This window comes from Oncorhynchus masou, chromosome 28 (assembly GCF_036934945.1).
Source record: "Oncorhynchus masou masou isolate Uvic2021 chromosome 28, UVic_Omas_1.1, whole genome shotgun sequence".
Taxonomy (NCBI): Eukaryota; Metazoa; Chordata; class Actinopteri; order Salmoniformes; family Salmonidae; genus Oncorhynchus; species Oncorhynchus masou.
This window is the reverse complement of record NC_088239.1, coordinates 24,935,759-24,954,081: the sequence shown is the minus strand read 5'-3', so window position 1 is coordinate 24,954,081 and position 18,323 is coordinate 24,935,759. Positions and strand designations below refer to the sequence as shown.

The following is an 18,323-nucleotide window of genomic DNA, read 5'->3' as shown; positions in this document are numbered from 1 at the left end:
GATCTGGTGGATCCTCACAGTCTGACAGTGGTCAGTCACCATTAAAACATTTAACAACCCTACTTATCAGTCGCCGATTCGAGGGGAAAACAACATTGCTGTAGACCTCTATAGCCAGATTTGAGGAAGCAGTGTAATGTGTGGGTGTCTCCGTCAGTAAAGCAACAGCACCACCTCGTGTAAATGGCTCTGAAACACTAATGCGAAACAATAGCACTGGCATACAACCGACACTACATGACAAATTTGTCGGAATACAATACAACTGAAGCATTTCAAATGTGTTTTATTGTATCAAGTCATAGGCTATTACCTTACATAATGCATGCACTTGAAACAATCCGTACAAAGTTAAGTATTTTCCCAAATTAACCTGGTCCCAGACCTGCATGTGCCCTCACGAGTATGTGATTCAAAATACTAGCCAACTGAGATTCAAAGGGGTTTGGCTAACTGCATATACTGTATGTGATGGTGTAAACACTGCGGCAGCAAGGATTATTGAATCAGAATATGACCCACTTTACTCCTTGCACTCATTTATTTAAACCTGCCCAACAGAGTCGACCTTTACATTGGAAGACTGTTTAGCATAACAGCGAATCAGATGTTGGCCAAAGCACCTTTGGGACTCCCGAGTGGCGTAGCGGTCTAAGGCACTACATCTCGGTGCTAGAGGCATCACTACAGACCCTGTTTTTAATTCCAGGCTGTATCATAACCGGCTGTGATTGGGAGTCTCATAGGGCGGCGCACAATTGGCCCAGCATCGTACGTATTAGGGTTTAGCTGGGTAGGCCGTTATTGTAAATAAGAATTTGTTCTTAACTGACTTGCCTAGTTCAATAAATAAAAAACAATACAGATCTGCGATCAGGCTTGGCGCCAATGTTATGGTTTTTCTCAATCATGTACAAGCAATTTTTGGATCCGTGTTGAAACGTATCATTAGCAGGTCAGCAGCGATCAAGTGCATGTACTAATGTTATGATCATTTTCTTGTCTTTGTATCTGACTTACATATCATAGACCACCTTTTGCAAAACTTTAAATACAAATGTCATCAGCGAATACAAAATTAATTGTAGTCTTTATTTCACAGAATATTAACAAAAAAAAAAAAATGTTCACCCGAAGAGAAATGTGCACATTTGCGTTAACTGTTTCCGGCAATGAGTAAATACTACTGTACGGAATTCTAATTAAATCCCATCAGTGTCATACCATGTACAATATCGGAAGATTTCTAAGTAATGGGGACTCACTTGTATGATTTTGTACAATATTGCTGACATGCAGAGTGAAGTTGGGTTACTTCTAAGTAAATCATCGCCAACATTGTCACCTTCCATTATAGAGCTTTTGTGTGGATTGAGGCTATACGTTCATATCAGTGGTGTTGCTCCATTGTATTCACCTTATTTCCTATTATGTATAGCAATGGAGTCTACGCAACTATGAGCAACCCAGCCTATGCATTGAATACAAGGACTTAGATTGTGATACCGATGAATGAATCCTGCACACAATGCTTATTTTAAAAACATGTAATGTGTATGAAATATGCATAAAAGGAGACGAATCGCACAGAATTCTGCACCTTTCAATGGTTGTAGGCTAGTACCAATTTTGATCATGACTTAGTGACTGCAAATAAAGACTTTGTTTTGTCTACTTGTACTCCAGAGATAAATATGGTTGCATTAATGTCTTTGCAGACACTCATCTTGTGACATGTTGTAAAAAAAAAAAAAAGACATTGTTCCAAAAAATGCTTTTACGCAATTGTGAAAAAAGTACACTAAATAAATAATTTTACAAACACAGATTCAGTTTATTTTCAGAGATGCTGGCAAGGCTTTCAAATAAAGGTGAGTAAGCCCATAGTCTTCCCAGTTCTTTCTTTAAAGATTATTAAAAACACTTGATTCATCAAGGCAACTTGAAGTGCTTTTCCATATAGCTCCACTCATACTAACCAGCTATGCACATTCATTGCCAGATTTCAGCATTAGGCATACTGTGATTTGATCATTGATATTGGTATTTGACAGGTTTCAACGCCACCTTCAACCTTTAGTGGCAAGCAGCACACAGTGCTCTTGGGGCACGGTCAGTATCATAATGGTGAGGTGTGTGGAGGAGCTCTCAGACCTTCATAAAAAAGGTGTCTGTCCCAGAGCTTTACTGGAAAGTATGGTCTACACCCCAATCCAGTGTTTCCTTCTACTGGTCTTGCTACTGCCTCAATAGGGCTTGCCTCCAATGGCAGCTAGTATCTCCTGGCGCTCCTCAGCAGTTGGCATGTCAGGCTTCACGCCGTCTCGTCTCCTATTCACCATGAGGTTGTGCTGAAAAAAAGAACAGAAAACATTGGAATCACGTCGATTTAAGTCCATAGGCCCTGTGATATGTACTGATTTGGGACTGTTTGGGGCGGCACGCAGCCTAGCTTTTAAGAGTTCAAATCCCAACTGATGAAAAAAAAAAAAAAAAATGGATGCTTGATGTTTTGCCCTTGAACGAGTCACCCAACCACTTACAATTGCTTCAAGGGCGCTGCACCCTCAGGGTGGTTGTGTCTCCCCTTTGGGGTGTGAACATAAGAGTATTTTCAATCTCTGAAAGTTAGACAATGAAGTACATATTATAATGCAAATGGATAGATGAACAAAACCAGAACATGACCAATTATTTTGTAGGGCAGCTCCGTGCAAATGGCTACATTCCCAAGACTGCAATGTGGGTGTACTGGAACACAGCCACTGCAAATCCCAATCTCAACCCAGTTGATGTAGACAAAGTCTTGTTAAGGGGTGGGCTCTTGCCTTAGACCGCTGCGCCACTCGGGAGGCATTGCATCACAGTGCTAGAGGAGTCACCACAGATCAGGGTTTGATCCCGGGCTGTATCACAACCGACTGATCAGGAGTCCCATAGGGTAGTGCACAATTGGCCCAGCGTCTTCCGGGTTAGGTGATGGTTTGGCCGGAGGGTCTTTACTTGGCTCATTACGCTCTAGCGACTCCTTGTGGCGGGCCAGGCGCCTGCAGGCTGACCTCTAGTCAGCTGAACAGTGTTTCCTTCGACACATTAGTGTGACTGGCTTCCGGGTTAAGCGGGCGGGTGTTAAGAACTGCGGGTTTGGCAGGTCACGTCTCGGAGGACGCATGACTCAACCGTCACCTCCCGAGGCCTTTGGGGAGTTGCAACGATGAGACAAGATCGAAATTGGGGGTAAAATTTAAGAAAAAAAGAAGTGGCCTCTTCAGCAGGTTCTAATCAATTAAGCTGATTCCATAGTTTAAAGACTGGCACAGAATAACTCAACAGGGAGCAAGCTTTGAATGCAGTGAGTCATTCTGCTGGTCCTTCCAATTTTAGTTTGAGGTGATTTGAGTATGTTTTAATATTAAACATTCCCTTCAGACAACCTGTAAATTTGAATTCTTCATCTTTGCCTCATGTTGGCCTACATGCAATACTTAATATCTATTTGAGATCTCTCACTGCATTAGGCTACATTAGAATGGCACTCATGGATTGCGCCAATGCATACTCACCCAGTATTTTCTGCAGTTTTTGTATCTCAGAAAATATGCAGAACACATGTTCTTATCATAGTTATTGGCATCCAAACATTTCTGAGAGCCATCACTTTCCTGGAAAAGAGTAAAGTCATGTGGTTCAATTTGACAGAAATTACATTAACATTCAAACCAGTATAGATCTCAAATGTAGGCATAATCTCATTCAAACATGTAGCCTGCATACTAATACATACTTCAATGCATGGGTTTATATCTTTACTTCGAAGCTTGCGCACGTTTTTGTCCATTTCTTGCTGCGTCGCTGAAAAACAAACAAATGTGCAATACATTGAAGTCGATACATTGTCTCGTACAATTAAACAATTTATATGATCACGGTTGGCTACAATAAAACATACAAGGTCAGGGATGGACCCATTGACCTATGTATTCTCAAGTGCGGCAACAATGACTAGATAAATATCAGGTACAAAAAAAGTTACCATAATATCAGGAACAGCAAACTCATAGCTGCACCTTATAACGTTGTTGCTACAGCTCGAGCTACATGGATGAACGTCAGAGAAGGCGAAGCGAGAGCGTTTACGGCGCTCAAAATCTGTCCACGAAATAAGACCAAAGTATTTTTTTTGTATGAGAGTCGGTGACGAATTTGTTTAACAAAAAAATGTAATGGCTAATTTCCTACTTGAGGCTTATTTGATGTGATATAAGTTATGTAATGGTTATGTTGTTACGAATGCACTGACAGTGGACGCACGTGGCATTTTGGCAGCAAAAAAAAAATACTTTAAATCGGAGTTGTGCCTGTTCACAAGCATATCTGCCCTCTAATTGGCTGGAATGGTCCCACCTGATCTCGCCTACCTTCCATCTTCGTGGACATATTTCCATTGTTTGTGCCGTCACTCGACTATCTTGTCAATATAATAGATCACCTTTGTCATTGACCTTCGAATGAGTGAGCTAGCTACTGCAACTATAGCAGCTAACTAAAAAAAATTAAGCCCGTAAGAGGGCTAACGACGCTTTCTGCTAACCGATGTCACAAAAGCGACACTGCAAAGGCAAAAGGTTACCTCAAAAGTTGTGCATGACTCTCCCCGAGGATGTATGATAGTGCCACAGCTAGCATAGCTAGCTAGCCAGCCAGGAAGTCGAATTGTTTGATAATGAGATTTTCACGCGACAGCGAACCTTTCGCAAATCACTGCGCTTCGACTTTGGTCAAATCTACATGACTGCCCACCGCGTTCCGCACTTACTTTTCTTGATGTTATGTGGAAATCTTGGTTGAATACTTGTGCATCTATTCCCTCATGTCAGTTCGAACGTCATTTAATAACATCGCACTACGATGTTCATGACGTCTGCAACAAACTGACAGCAAATCTGACCAACAGGACAAAATACAGAAACGACGACAGGGTACTTTTCAGTAAACTGACAGGTCGATACGCCAATAGGACGGTTCTAATGACATTCTTAGTCCACCTATTGTTATAAATAAAACCAAAATGAAGTCAATGCGATTGACAGTATCACTAGCGAGTCCGAAAATTGAACTTTATTAAAAGGGACAAACAATGACACTGAAATATAAAAGTGACAACACGTTACACAAATCAAAAATAAGAGGTGGGAGGGATATTAAGTAGGCGTGGCCAAAATTTATGTTTGGTTGCATCGCAGCGCATACACAATGGCTGCTGGAAAGAGGGGAAAGCAAACAATTTTCAGGCCCGCCGCGTCTAGCAAAAAATATGAGAAAAAAATTATAAAAAATTCGGAAAATAGTTGAAAGTCAAGAAAAACTCCGTAGAAAGGATGTTAAGGCTCCTGGGGTGAGTTTGGCGTAATTTAAGTAAATTGTTACGGAGTTCTTGAATTAAAATATCGGGGTTATTCAAATTATGAGAGAGGGGTGAGCTAGGGAAAAAAGTTTGTGTTAATCAGCACCCAGTTTGGGACCTCAGAGGAAACCAAAGGAAGACAGAAATATTAAGAAAATTTAAATAAATTGTGTCATTAGCGCTAGGCATGTCACGTTGCGTAATAGTGAATGTCAACAACCATGGAAAACAGTTGAGTTGAGAAAAGTTAAGAAAAGTTTAGCAATTTTGTTTCGTTTACGTTTTTCCTGAATATAATAACAACAGTGCTGCGAGGACAGCCGACGGGAACACACGCGCACTTAAATATATCAAAATTATTTAGAAATGCATGCTGTGCGTATACTGTTTTTATTTTTACTCACATGAAGGCTACACCAGAAAACACTGTAAACATGCCCTTATCGATAGAAGCATTTTGCCGAAACTTGAAAATACGCAATTTAATATGTGAATTGTGATTTTATTATCTCTGTATTATGTCATTTTTTCATCAAGAATGTAGGCCCTATAGACATACCACGTATTTGACTAAAATCAAAGATGACAGTGCAACTTTGGGTTAGTTTAAATAGACAAGTATCGAAGAGAAGAAGTTGCTTGTCAATACCATAAACAACCAAAATGGAGGGAGAACTGCGGGCAAACTAATTAGGCGATGCTAAACATTTGCTTATGCATGTGTTCATGTCCGTCTATTTTGTACAGAGAGTTATACTAAGTTTAACAACATGCATTGGATGATGTTACAAGCTGCTGCTATGTTACATCAAAATCACGTCCCATTGACTTTGATGCGATTAATTAAAATGTTTATATTTGCAGGTTGCTTATATTATCAAATTCAGATTGGACATGATGATCAGTAGCATTGCATGTATGATGCACTGATATAGTAGGCTATCTGTTTTTTTGTGTCGTGTATAAAGCTATTCCCAGGTTATTGTTAGCCATAGCATTGAGCCCCTGCTATCTGACTGGTGCTGCTCATGGCTATAGGACGCACGAGGAGCCTATAGCAACATGGCAGAACCTCTACAAGTGAACTCGAGATGGGTTCACACTGCTGTTTGGCTTAGGTTTTACAGTCATGTAGGCTATTGGCCGTTTTGGGGAGGTTTCTCTTGAATGTCACAATTGCGCTATGGATTTCCTATTGTGCATGTTCAGCCAATATGTTGATGTGGTCTCCTATGTCATAACTATTTGGCTTATATGGTGAATAGCAAGATGCAAAACATTTTGAAGCGTGTGCTTTGCTCTCCTAAATTGGTTTTCACATGGTGACAAGTTTTGCATCTTAAAGAGAAAGTCTTTCCCCTGGCATCTCCTCGTTTTATAATTTTATGACCTGATTCGATTGGCATTTACATGACTGTAAACATGTCAGATGCAGCCGTAAAAAAAAAAAAAAAAAACTTTAAATGAAATGCTAAATATATATTGTTACGTAATGTCACTGAAGTGTGTGCAAATCACTCCATTCTTATAATCTGAGTTAGGCTAACTGTGGTCCACATATTTGGCTATTCATAATGTAATAACTTGACTATATGCATTCATTTTGGGGTGTATTATATTGTATTACAGATAAAACTTTTGTTTATTTTATATATTTTAATAAAGTTTTTATTCTTAGAAGCATTTGCACCAGAAGATGATGAGGAAAAAAAGTAACTTTGTTTCTATAACATTTTTAATGTGAAATGTATCTAAATAAGATGAATCTGTTGCATTAAAACACTTGTTTGTTGCATTGAAACACTTGCAACTTTTTTATGGCTTAGATTTGGGGATAATACTAGTTTTTGATTAGATCTTATAAAACTGTACAGTTACATTAAACAAATTAGGTTACATTTTATTATTGGTATAAGGTCGAATGGAATCAACAATTGAAGAGTTTCATTCTAAAATGCTACATAGCAATTTTCAGAAATGTTGGTTAACGTGGCTTTTATTGTTTAACTAAATCAAAGAGATTGGTGTGTTTTTTCATTATCTAATCATGGCATAGAGTTGTTCAATGACAGACATGTTTTTTTTCTTCTCAAATCTATCACTTGATGGTTTCATTTCAGAGAGACAAATAGTCAAGTTTGTTTGCAAAATGCCAAATATCCGCCTCACTCTCAGAGAAATAGGTAGTAGCCTACTGCAAGGTTTTTCAGTCAAAAGTAACAAATAACTATTTTTTTTTGTAACGAACTGAACAAATTATAATTTTTGTGATATCAATATAAAAAAATATATGATAGTTCATTACAGTAATATGATATCTCTATGTAAAACATTTACATTTTACATTTTAGTCATTTAGCATATGCTTTTATGCAGAGCGACTTACAGTAAGTGCATTCATCTTAAGATAGCTAGGTGAGACAACCACACATCACAGTCGAATATACAGGATATGAACATCCCATTCCAGCTCAACAATGGATATATAGCGTTTTGCCCAAAACATAAAACATCTTCATTAACATCTCAAATCTATTATACAAAATCTGAGAGCAGTAATATTTTACACACACATGGAGGTACCCATAAGCAATCATTTCTGATGAAATAACACACATGACAAATTGGTGGATATAGCATTTTGGAAATAAATGATTAAATTGGCTTTAAAGTTGTAATATTCATAGAGCATTTGATATACTTTATATCTTTACATTATTGATGTAGTGTCTTTTTCATCTGTTCACATCAGAAGACAACAAAAAAATGCACATTTTAATTGACCTATTCTAGTAATCCAGGCTCTTTTGGAATGAGTGTCTTTTTCAAGGCAGATGGCCTCTGGTATTGTCTAGGTTTTATGTAAAATGTCATATTTTACAGTTTAATCATTGGTTCATGTTTGAATTTGGAGTACTCCAATGGGGCTATAGCTGAAATGCTCACCAATGTAAGGTGCATCAAATACAATTGGATGATATATTTTCAGATGTTTTTTCTGTGTATGAATATCCAGAGAATAGTGTCAGAGATACAGTCATTCTGTTACCAAACGTTGCATCTGCACTGTTCCTCAAGTAAATGTGGAAATTGTTCAAATAAGTCCTTGTGCATAGAGATGTATGGTTAATTTAACTTTGCAATCATTGGTTTTTGTTTGATATACATTTTAAAGTGTCACTCTGCTACAGTGGAATTGCCCGTATCTAACATAAATGATCGAATATATGTCTATAAAGTAATGTTGTTAGACAGTTAGTGAGACGTTTGAGAAAGAGACAAACGTTTGTTTTAATGTTGCATTAAGAACAATGTTTTGTCTTAATGAGAAGCATGGTCATGTTGAGATGATTTGCGGTTCTAAATCAATCCAGACATCAATGTGTAAACCCTGTTGAAATTCTAAATACCTGATTTGTAACTGCTTTAATTTGTCAGTTTATAGAATTGTGCATTGTGAATACAGATCACCAGAAATGGTTTTGATAATCATTAGTGTTTTTTATTTTTATTTCGTAACATTTGAAAGATTACGTTTAACGGCCAGAAAACCTAAATTTTTTAAAATACCATTATGATACATGTTTTTGTGACTAAGTGTATCGCAACCATATCACTTCTCAGTATGATTTGCTCACCTTATCATTCATTGTGTAAGGCTGCTCAGGCTGTTGTCCAAACGAAGATGGTTTAATGTGCCGCCTCAAGAGTTTTTAAGCAAGGCTCCAGAGCGGTGACCTTACAAGGCCTTTACCATACATATAGCTTCAGAAAAATCCCCTTCACACAACACGACCTATGTATTGTAATAGCGTAGAGCAAGAAAAAAAGGAACAAAGCATTAGCTCTATCTAAAGACATAACTATCGAGCTATGAATGCCTGCCTTAACACGCCTGAGCTTGGCATTAATAACCCCCTCCAATAATTGTGTACATTACAAAACATGTAGGCTCTCCCCATATTCTTTAACGGGAGCTCCTGTGCACTTCCTTTACACCCTGTTTCCTGCACACTTCCCTTCCCGGCTTGCATCGAGAGTTGAGACTAGCTGCTCCGGGATGATCCAGCTTGAGAGGACATGGGTAATTAGCCATGCGGGTTTGGCAGAAGCTGCGCTCCTGTTGTTGCGGGAATGTTACACTGGAGGTCTCTTGAATCAGGTCCCGATAGTGGAGAAATATAGGATCAGGAAAGATTGAATGCCATATTTAAACACAATGGCCTTATTACTTTTTTTCTATGACTGGATTTGATCTGGATTTTCAATCTCATATATGTAACCTATGAATGGCCCGTACAATACTGGTCTAAATTACAACTTACAAATGTATTCCCCTACTTGTAGAATGATATGGAATTGCAGTAGAACTCTTCTTACACTTTTGAATGAGAACATGAACCTTTTTCCCTCCCCCTCTCTCTCTCGCATACATCTTCAGGTGCCTGAGTCCTGGCGGTGTTGAGCACATAAAACTGGAGAGAGAACAAGCGTCGTTGACAGTAGGTGGGCACCGCGTCCTTGTCCAACCAGCCGCGCTGCCCTAGGGTGCCATGGCCACGGGAACCCAGGGGCACTTAGACCACGTTCCGGATAAAGCCAGGCTTGCGGCGGCCACAGGGAGGCGCAAGAGAGCGGAGGGGGGCAAGCCCAGGAAGAACTTCCCCTGTCAGCTGTGCGAGAAGGCTTTCAACAGCGTGGAGAAGCTAAAGGTGCACTCCTACTCACACACAGGAGAAAGACCGTACCGGTGCTCCCATCAGGACTGCACCAAGGCCTTTGTCTCCAAATACAAGCTGCAACGGTAACAGAACAAGCACCTGTTATCTTCTAGTAGGCCATACTGTATTCATATGTACAACACTTACTGTAATATGGAGTTGTTATCTTTAGTCGTCTGTCATTGTATACATTCATGTATTATTTAAGTTTTAAAATCACACGTATGTGTCCTGACTAGCATGCCTACATAAGTACTAAGAGTTATTGCTGTAATATAAAGTGTTGCTGGATTGTCATCTGTGTTCAAAGGCATATGGCGACACACTCGTCAGAGAAAACCCACAAGTGTACGTACTGTGAGAAAATGTTCCACCGCAAGGATCACTTGAAGAACCACCTACACACTCACGACCCCAACAAGGAGGCCTTCGCCTGCCAGGAGTGCGGCAAGAGCTACAACACCAAGCTGGGCTTCAAGCGTCACCTGGCCCTTCATGCGGCCAACAGTGGTGACCTCACCTGCCAGGTGTGCCTTCAGCCGTTCGCCAGCACCGGCCTTCTCCTGGAGCACCTTAAGACCCACGCCGGCAAGTCCTCGGGCGGCACCAAAGAGAAGAAGCATCGGTGCGAGCACTGCGAGCGCCGCTTCTACACACGCAAGGACGTGCGCCGCCACATGGTGGTGCACACAGGCCGCAAGGACTTCCTGTGCCAGTACTGCGCCCAACGCTTTGGCAGGAAGGACCACCTGACGCGCCACATGAAGAAGAGCCACGCCCGTGAGCTGCTGAGGGTCAAGACGGAGCCGGCCGATTCGCTGGACTCACCCTTTTCCTGCGGGCTAGCTGGAGGCGTCAAGGGCGAGCTGGCCACCATGTCGACGCCGCACAGGCAGCTCCAGCTCAACCTGTACGGTGGCCCTCTGCTGCCACAGCACCACTGCCCCACCATGCCCCCCTTGACACAGAGCCCAACCCCCCACACCCCTTCCCCCTAAAGTACCAGCTGGGCTCTAATCTTACCTCATACTCTGTCTCCACTCTGGAGAGGGAGCAACATCTAAAGGGAGAACTGGAGACATATCTGATGGAACTGCAGAGCGGCATGCCGTCCTCCTCGGCCGAGGGGGCTCAGCTATCCTCCGCCTCCAAACTGGAGTTAGACTCCCAGGTGGGCTCGTTGGATGAGACCTCGTCTGACGAGGCATCTCTGTCCAAAATCTCAGCGGCAGCGGGCGAGTCGCTGGCCTCCTCCTCATTGCTCGATTTCTCACAGCTCTTCAACTTCCTGCCCTTGAACAGCCCTCCTTATGGGCACCAGGTGACAGCCGGTGGGGGTCTAGGCGGGGTCTCCTTCCCGCCAGAGGAGGCACTGTCTCTCGTCCAGCTTCCGCCCCAGCCCCTGGATTCTCATGAGGTGACAGGGAGCGGGGAGGATGTAAGCCCCCTCCACAGCCTCTCCTCCTCCTACACCTCTAACCTGAGCACAACCACCACACTGCCCCGCTTTCACCAGGCCTTCCAGTGACACAACACACACGCATGCACACACACTTACACACGTACAGTAAACACACACAGGCTGATAAAAATTATATTCTGCAAATTATTATTTTCATGCCAGTAACACATTTTTGAATATGTCTGCACAACACTACGACGTAATAGCACTTCTGTTCAACAGTTATGGGATTGTACACATACAGATACAGTATATTAGATGTATGGGTGTGTATCAGCACTGACATATACCACATACACAAGTCGTTTGGCTCAACCACATAGCTCAAGCCATGGGATAATGGTTGACATTTCATGTGGTTCGTGTCAACAATACTATATCTTCACCGCCCTTGCAAATTCACCACTATAATGTTCATGACCAACACAGTCCATTTTAGTTCAGACAACAATTAAACATAACTAGGGTTTTGGAGTTTTACGTAGAGGAATTTATTTAGGAATGTGATTGCAGTGATGTATTTCTACCAATCTATATTCTTAACCCCCTTTGCCTTGGAGTAGATTGAACCTAGTATGTCGATTTAACCATATTTTCATATAGAACTTTGTACTTTTGTGTGATGTTGAATGTCCTCACCGCTAACCATTTAAAAAAAATGTCTTTATCTCTTTGTTTTGTTTTAAGATTTATAGCAATGCAATCATATGTTTTTAGACATAAGGTACTGAAAAGCCCCTTGTGGAATGTAGTGTGAGAATCATCCCTGTTCCCCATCAAAACCAAAGTCCACCAAATATCGACTGAGTTGCCGGGCAGAATAGTGTCATGGTATCGCTGATGGTTGTAAATGTTGCTGCTGCCTCGTAGTTCTCCTATAGGCCGATGGGATAACTCAGCTACAGATAGACTAAGTTGTTCGTCCTCATTTCATTTGATTTCATAAAAAAGGGACAATATAATATACAATTTTTTATGGCAAGAATGTAATCGTAGGCCTGATTCCATTTCGGCCCCAAGCCCTTCGCTGCTTCATACCCCTTGGTCAAAATTGCTAAAGGACCGAAATGGAACCAGACAGTAGAAACAACATTAAAGCACTGCCACATAACTAGGGTCAATTTGTCTTTCCTCATTCTACCGGTTTTAGTACCGGATATGAGGTTAGAAATAGTTTGGGGAGCTTTAACTCAATCATTGCCTGGCTACCCAAACACCTAGCTCCAGCCAAACACTATTGGCCTGAGCACCTCCCCGGCGGTTTCTAGAACGCAAACTTATTCTAACTGTTCTGATTGTCCCAGAAACGGATGGGTTGGGCCAGAGCCAGAACACATGTGAGTAAAGCGGCGTTTAGAAAATTGGTCATTGGCTTTGATACTCTGATTGGTTAAAGATGATCCAATTGCTGATGATTTTGTTTCGTACAACAGCCCTCATTTTGTCACCACAAACAACTTCAACTATGGCAGTCTCAGACTGAAGTAAGTAGCGAACACAGAGCAGCGGAAGAATTCCGTTTGAGTCGTCAGGAAAACCATGCATCAAATCAAGGATAATGTTAGCAATATTCAATCCGCAGGAAACAGTGTAGTAGAACTACCAGTTGCAAAGAGAAATATGTCCATTGTGCAGTTTGAAGAGCTAGATGGGTATCTTTAAACAGGTATCTAGACACTTTGTATGAGTATGCTAAGGTTTGTGTGAGCCTACATCACGTGTTTGTGTGAGCCTACATCACGTGTTTGTGTTTCCAGTCAAGGGCTAGTATGTGATTGCAGAGGAGAGGATCCTCACGCAGAAAATCTGGGAGGCTGTGTAGAGTGGTCAGAACCGAACTGCCTGTTACATCTCATCTAGGTGGTGCGATGGATTAGTCATGTCTGAATGTGTGAATGGGAGATTTGTGCCTCACACATGCAGACATTCAGAGTAGTGAATGCAAAAGCACTTTTAATGTAATATGTGACACATTGTTCCTTCACTCAGAGCAAAGGGATGTCCCAACTTTACATTTCAAGTCAGTATCCAGTAATCCAAGATTATCTTCAAGGCCCATAATACAATTACAATATTTTGTTTTTTATTTTATTTTGTGTTTTTTTATTAACAGGTAAATACAATATTACAGCCAGCCAGATGCCTCTTGTTATACTATTCACAAAGAAGGAACCCTCTCAAATATAAGTATACAACCAATGGCAACCAGCATATCAGCTCAGTACAGAAAATGCTTCTCTACAAATGCTGAGACAGAAACACAGCTACTTTAGCTTACCAGTACCTGAAGTAGCCCCGTAGCGCCAATTTAAACAGTTGTTTTGACATTGTATGTAAGGTTTAGATAAAGTACTGTATTCTACACCTCTGCGTGATATGAACTTGGCTGGAGTTCATACTTGGCCGCCACGGTTGAAGAGTGTTTATGAAGGATTTGGTTTTTAGTGTCTCTAAATGATCTTGTCAATTTTGTACGATGTGTTGTATAGTGCTGTATGATATAGAAACTAGAGGAAAATCCCAGCAATGATGAAATATGGATGACTGGTCTGGTCTGGTCAAGAAGTGACATTCCCAGAATTGTCTCTGAGCGAGATGCTGTAACACTGTGCTGAGAGACACTGACCCTGCTGCTGTCAAACAGTTCCTGAACAACTACAGTACAAGTCAAACGTTTGGGCACACCTACTCATTCAAGGGTTTTCTTTATTTTCACAATTTTCTACATTGTAGAATAATGGTGACGACATCAAAACTATGAAATAATACATATAGAATCATGTAGTAAGCAAAAAAGTGTTAAACATATCAAAATATATTTTATATTTGAGTTTCTTCAAAGTAGCCACCCTTTGCCTTGATAACAGCTTTGCACACTCTTGGCATTCTCTCAACCAGCTCCATGAGGTAGTCACCTGGAATGCTTTTCCAACAGTCTTGAAGGACTTCCCCATATGCTGATCACTTGTTGTCTGTGTTCCAACCCATTCCAAACCATCTCAACTGGGTTGCGGTTGGGTGATTGTGGAGGCCAGGTCATCTGATGCAGCAGTCCAACGCTCTCCTTCTTGGTCAAATAGCCCTTCCACAGCCTGGAGATGTGTTTGGTCATTGTCCTGTTGAAAAACAAATGATTATCCCACTAAGTGCAAACCAGATGGGATGGCGTATCGCTGCAGAATGCTGTAGTAGCCGGGCTCGTTAAGTGTGCCTTGAATTCTAAACAAATATCCGACAGTGTCACCAGCAAAGCACCATCACACCTCTTCCATGCTTCACGGTGGGAACTACACATGTGGAGATCATCCGTTCACCTACTCTGCGTCTCACAAAGACACTGGGGTAACTCAAATGAACTTATCCTCTGCATTAGCGGTAACTCTGGGTCTTTCTTTCCTGTGGCCGTCCTCATGAGAGCCAGTTTCATCATAGCGTTTGATGGTTTTTGCGACTGCACTTGAAGAAATGTTCAAAGTTTGTTAAATGTTCCGGATTGACTGACCTTCATGCCTTAAAGTAATGATGCACTGTCGTTTCTCTTTGCTTATTTGAAATTTTCTTGCAATAATATGGACTTGGTCTTTTACCAAATAGGGCTATCTTCTGTACACCACCCCTACCTTGTCACAACACAACTAATTGGCTCAAATGCATTAAAAAGGAAGGACATTCCACAAATGAACTTTTAACAAGGTCCACCTGTTAATGGAAATGCATTCCAGGTGACTACCTCATGGAGCTGGTTGAGAGAATGCCAAGAGTGTGCAAAGCTGTCATCAAGGCAAAGGGTGGCTACTGAAGAATATAAAATATATGTTGATTTGTTTAACACTTTTTTTGGTTACTACATTTTTCCATATGTGTTATTTCATAGTTTTGATGTCTTCACTATTATTCTACAATGTAAAAAATAGTAGAAATTAAGAAAAACCCTTGAATGAGTAGGTGTGTCAAAACTTTTGACTGGTACTGTATGTAAGATGAAACAGCTTAGGTCACTGCCAGAATAATGTCAGTCTTTAGGAACTTGTGTACTTGGCACTGTGTGCTTGTGGATGTATGTGTGCATGTGCATCTGTAAATCTAAACGCCTATGTTTCTGCTTTGTTCAGTGATAGTGTATGGAAGATGTTTTCAGTTACAATTTAGATCTTAGTAGCCAGATCAAGTCAATCCCATCATCGAAGGAATGACATTGATACCCCTGGGATGTAACGCTATGATGATAGAGGTTTGGCTTCAGGTAAAAGTCAACCTTTGGCCTTAATGGATATCTAATACAGTATTTTTTTTTACCCTCGTTCGAGACGTGTCATTTATAGGTGTCTTTGCCTCACTCAACGGGAGATGAGGACCTCACAGACACCTTTCAACCACGTTCATTTCAGTACAGCAGGGCCGATTACATGCAAGTGTGCAAATGTGCCTATAGCGTTCTGACCAATAGCAGCAATGTACTGCATATCCATTTGAATTAATCAAGTTTTTACTATTTAATTCTCTAATGTAAACCATAATCAGTTTTATAAATAGATCCCATTGAAATAATTATATATTATATTAAAAACATTAGTGGGGGAACTGTTTTGATATATTTCTACTAAATCTTTAATGCTCACGTAGACCAACTCTGTAAGTTCATGTAACCTATGGGAGTGGATATTAATTTGCTTGATTATAATGACTGAAAAAGTACAGTAGCTGGGCTGTTCATTTACAGTAAGGTCCACTTTAGGTTGCCACTTCAGCTTTATCTCCAACTTGTATGTATCAAAAAAGACTATGCTCAGTTTGGACTGTATATCACAACCTTTCAAATTGTGTGAATATACAATTGGTATACAGTGTTTACTTAGCTCATGCATTTAGACTGTCCAGCAGTGTTTTCCCTTGGCGCAAAAAAATGTGCAACCTCACATTGTTTTACTCTGTTAAAAATAACCAATAAGGCAAAAAACTTATTTGAATCCTCCATGTTCCTTAAACATTTCTTGAATGAAAACAATATCACTTTAGTTAGGGCTACGGGATGTCATTGAAAGGGGAAGCTGAATGCCTGTGTAATGTTTTCAAGTGTTATGGGGTTGAGTGCTATCAATGTATCTTGAAGGTTTGTGGTTTTACATAAAATGTTTGGTAAGCCTCTATATAGGGCAGATTCTTCTATAATCGTAGCACTTTTGGAAAATGTTATGCCTTTGTTTCCTCCAGTACTTTTTCTTCTTGTTTAAAATACCTTTATTACAAAGTATAGATGTCATATTTAGCTCTTTAGAAAAAGTTAACGTGTAAATACAATATTAAATGTTTTATTTTTTACAGGTACCATTTTTACAGTGTTTTACTATCATTAAGTGTCATTTGCTTTACTTGCACAAATGTTCTGTGTGTCTCATTGAGGGATCTATCTGTCGGATAGTAAAGACTCTATTTCCACATCATTGCTGCCATTTCAAATATGCCACATTTCTTACCATCTATATCTATGCTGGCAATTTGTTTGACTTTTAACCCTTGATATTCAGAGAGCTAGTGTATGTAGCTATCCCAGAATTTACACTTAATAAACACACTTGGTTGCCTTAAACATTATTTTTTAATTGACAGGTTGGTCTAAATGTATTGGAGTAACTTATAAGGCTCAAGTGCTTGGGGACACTGATATTTTTAATATACTTTTTTTTATCCCCAATATTTTACACTTTAATTGTTCCCTGATGGATGACTCCATATCTGGTTGGAGGGGTTTCTTCAGTGAGAGACACAGACCTTTAGCAATTCATGTCAACCTTCATTATAAGCTTCAGTGGTGCCAGTGAACCATGTTGAATGTGTATGTAAGAAACACTGCAATATTGCAATATTTTGGTATTGGATCAAGCTGCTAATGGATACTTCTAAAGCTCCTCAAGGTGCTACAGACCTCTTTTCTAGTTCTTTGTTTTGTTTTTACAAAAATATAAAATTGAGTTGTATGGTCGGCATGTGTGTGCCTGGTTGTTTTCATATACATATATTTTTTGTACTGTGACTATTTGTGGCCTTGTATGGACTTGCCTGTAATGTCACATGCTTCTCTCCTTCACTTTGTATGGCGGTGTGATGGGGGAACCTTTGTCATCCTGGCGATTGACATGAAAGGGCTTGGGAGAGTGTTCACTTGTTGCCTCAGTATAAAATCAGGCTGAGATTACCTTGGTGAAGATGATGATGAAGAAGATAATGACTCCACGATAGGGGACACATTTTTTAAAAGGACTAGTAGTACTTATAGCGAGGGATTTGTTCAGAGGCAAACTGCATTCCAGCCATGTTGGTTTTGTTGTTCATTGCAATTCCATCCTGTGAGAATGGACTCATGTTGCTAATCATGTATATTTTACTTAAAATCTATTTTACAAACTACTGTTGTACTTGTATAAATATAGGCAAAATAATTCATATATTTGTGTATAAGTTGTGTAAAATAGAAATTAACGCTGCAGCTTTTTATAAATTTTCTAACATTGACATCATCCAAAGAGACAGATTATTTATTATCTGGCTGAGTAACCTGATTTGTTTTCATACTACCTTGCTGCTATGAGAGAGAAGAGCTGCAGTCTTCAACTCCACTGTTATTACACAGTGTAATGAAAGCTCAATAAACATAAAAGAAGGATTCATGCAAAAGTCCACAATTGTTGGTGCATTTTTTAAGTGTGTGTCAGTATGTGTGTAAAATGAGTGCTGAAAT

At 40.2% G+C, this 18,323-nt stretch overlaps 2 protein-coding genes across 3 annotated transcripts; one reads left to right on the top strand and one right to left on the bottom strand.

The window, feature by feature from the left end:
- Positions 1-1,810: 1,810 nt before the first annotated feature.
- chchd7 (coiled-coil-helix-coiled-coil-helix domain containing 7) lies at positions 1,811-4,934 on the bottom strand. Of its 2 annotated transcripts, none has more exons than XM_064941664.1 (4): positions 4,817-4,934; positions 3,785-3,852; positions 3,564-3,662; positions 1,811-2,351 (listed from the first exon to the last, which is right to left on the bottom strand). In XM_064941664.1, exons 2-4 carry the CDS (start codon positions 3,836-3,838, stop codon positions 2,247-2,249), a joined length of 258 nt encoding a protein of 85 aa, XP_064797736.1. In that variant the 5' UTR covers positions 3,839-3,852; positions 4,817-4,934; the 3' UTR covers positions 1,811-2,246. The 2 variants fall into 2 exon arrangements, with proteins under 2 accessions (XP_064797736.1, XP_064797737.1); XM_064941665.1 differs by lacking the exon at positions 4,817-4,934 and adding an exon at positions 4,631-4,806.
- Positions 4,935-5,251: 317 nt separating this feature from the next.
- Positions 5,252-18,267, top strand: plag1 (pleiomorphic adenoma gene 1). Its single transcript, XM_064941661.1, is given in 4 exon segments — positions 5,252-5,395; positions 9,846-10,208; positions 10,436-11,049; positions 11,052-18,267. Coding segments are annotated over 3 exon segments (1,467 nt in total). The 5' UTR covers positions 5,252-5,395; positions 9,846-9,957; the 3' UTR covers positions 11,654-18,267.
- Positions 18,268-18,323: the final 56 nt, after the last annotated feature.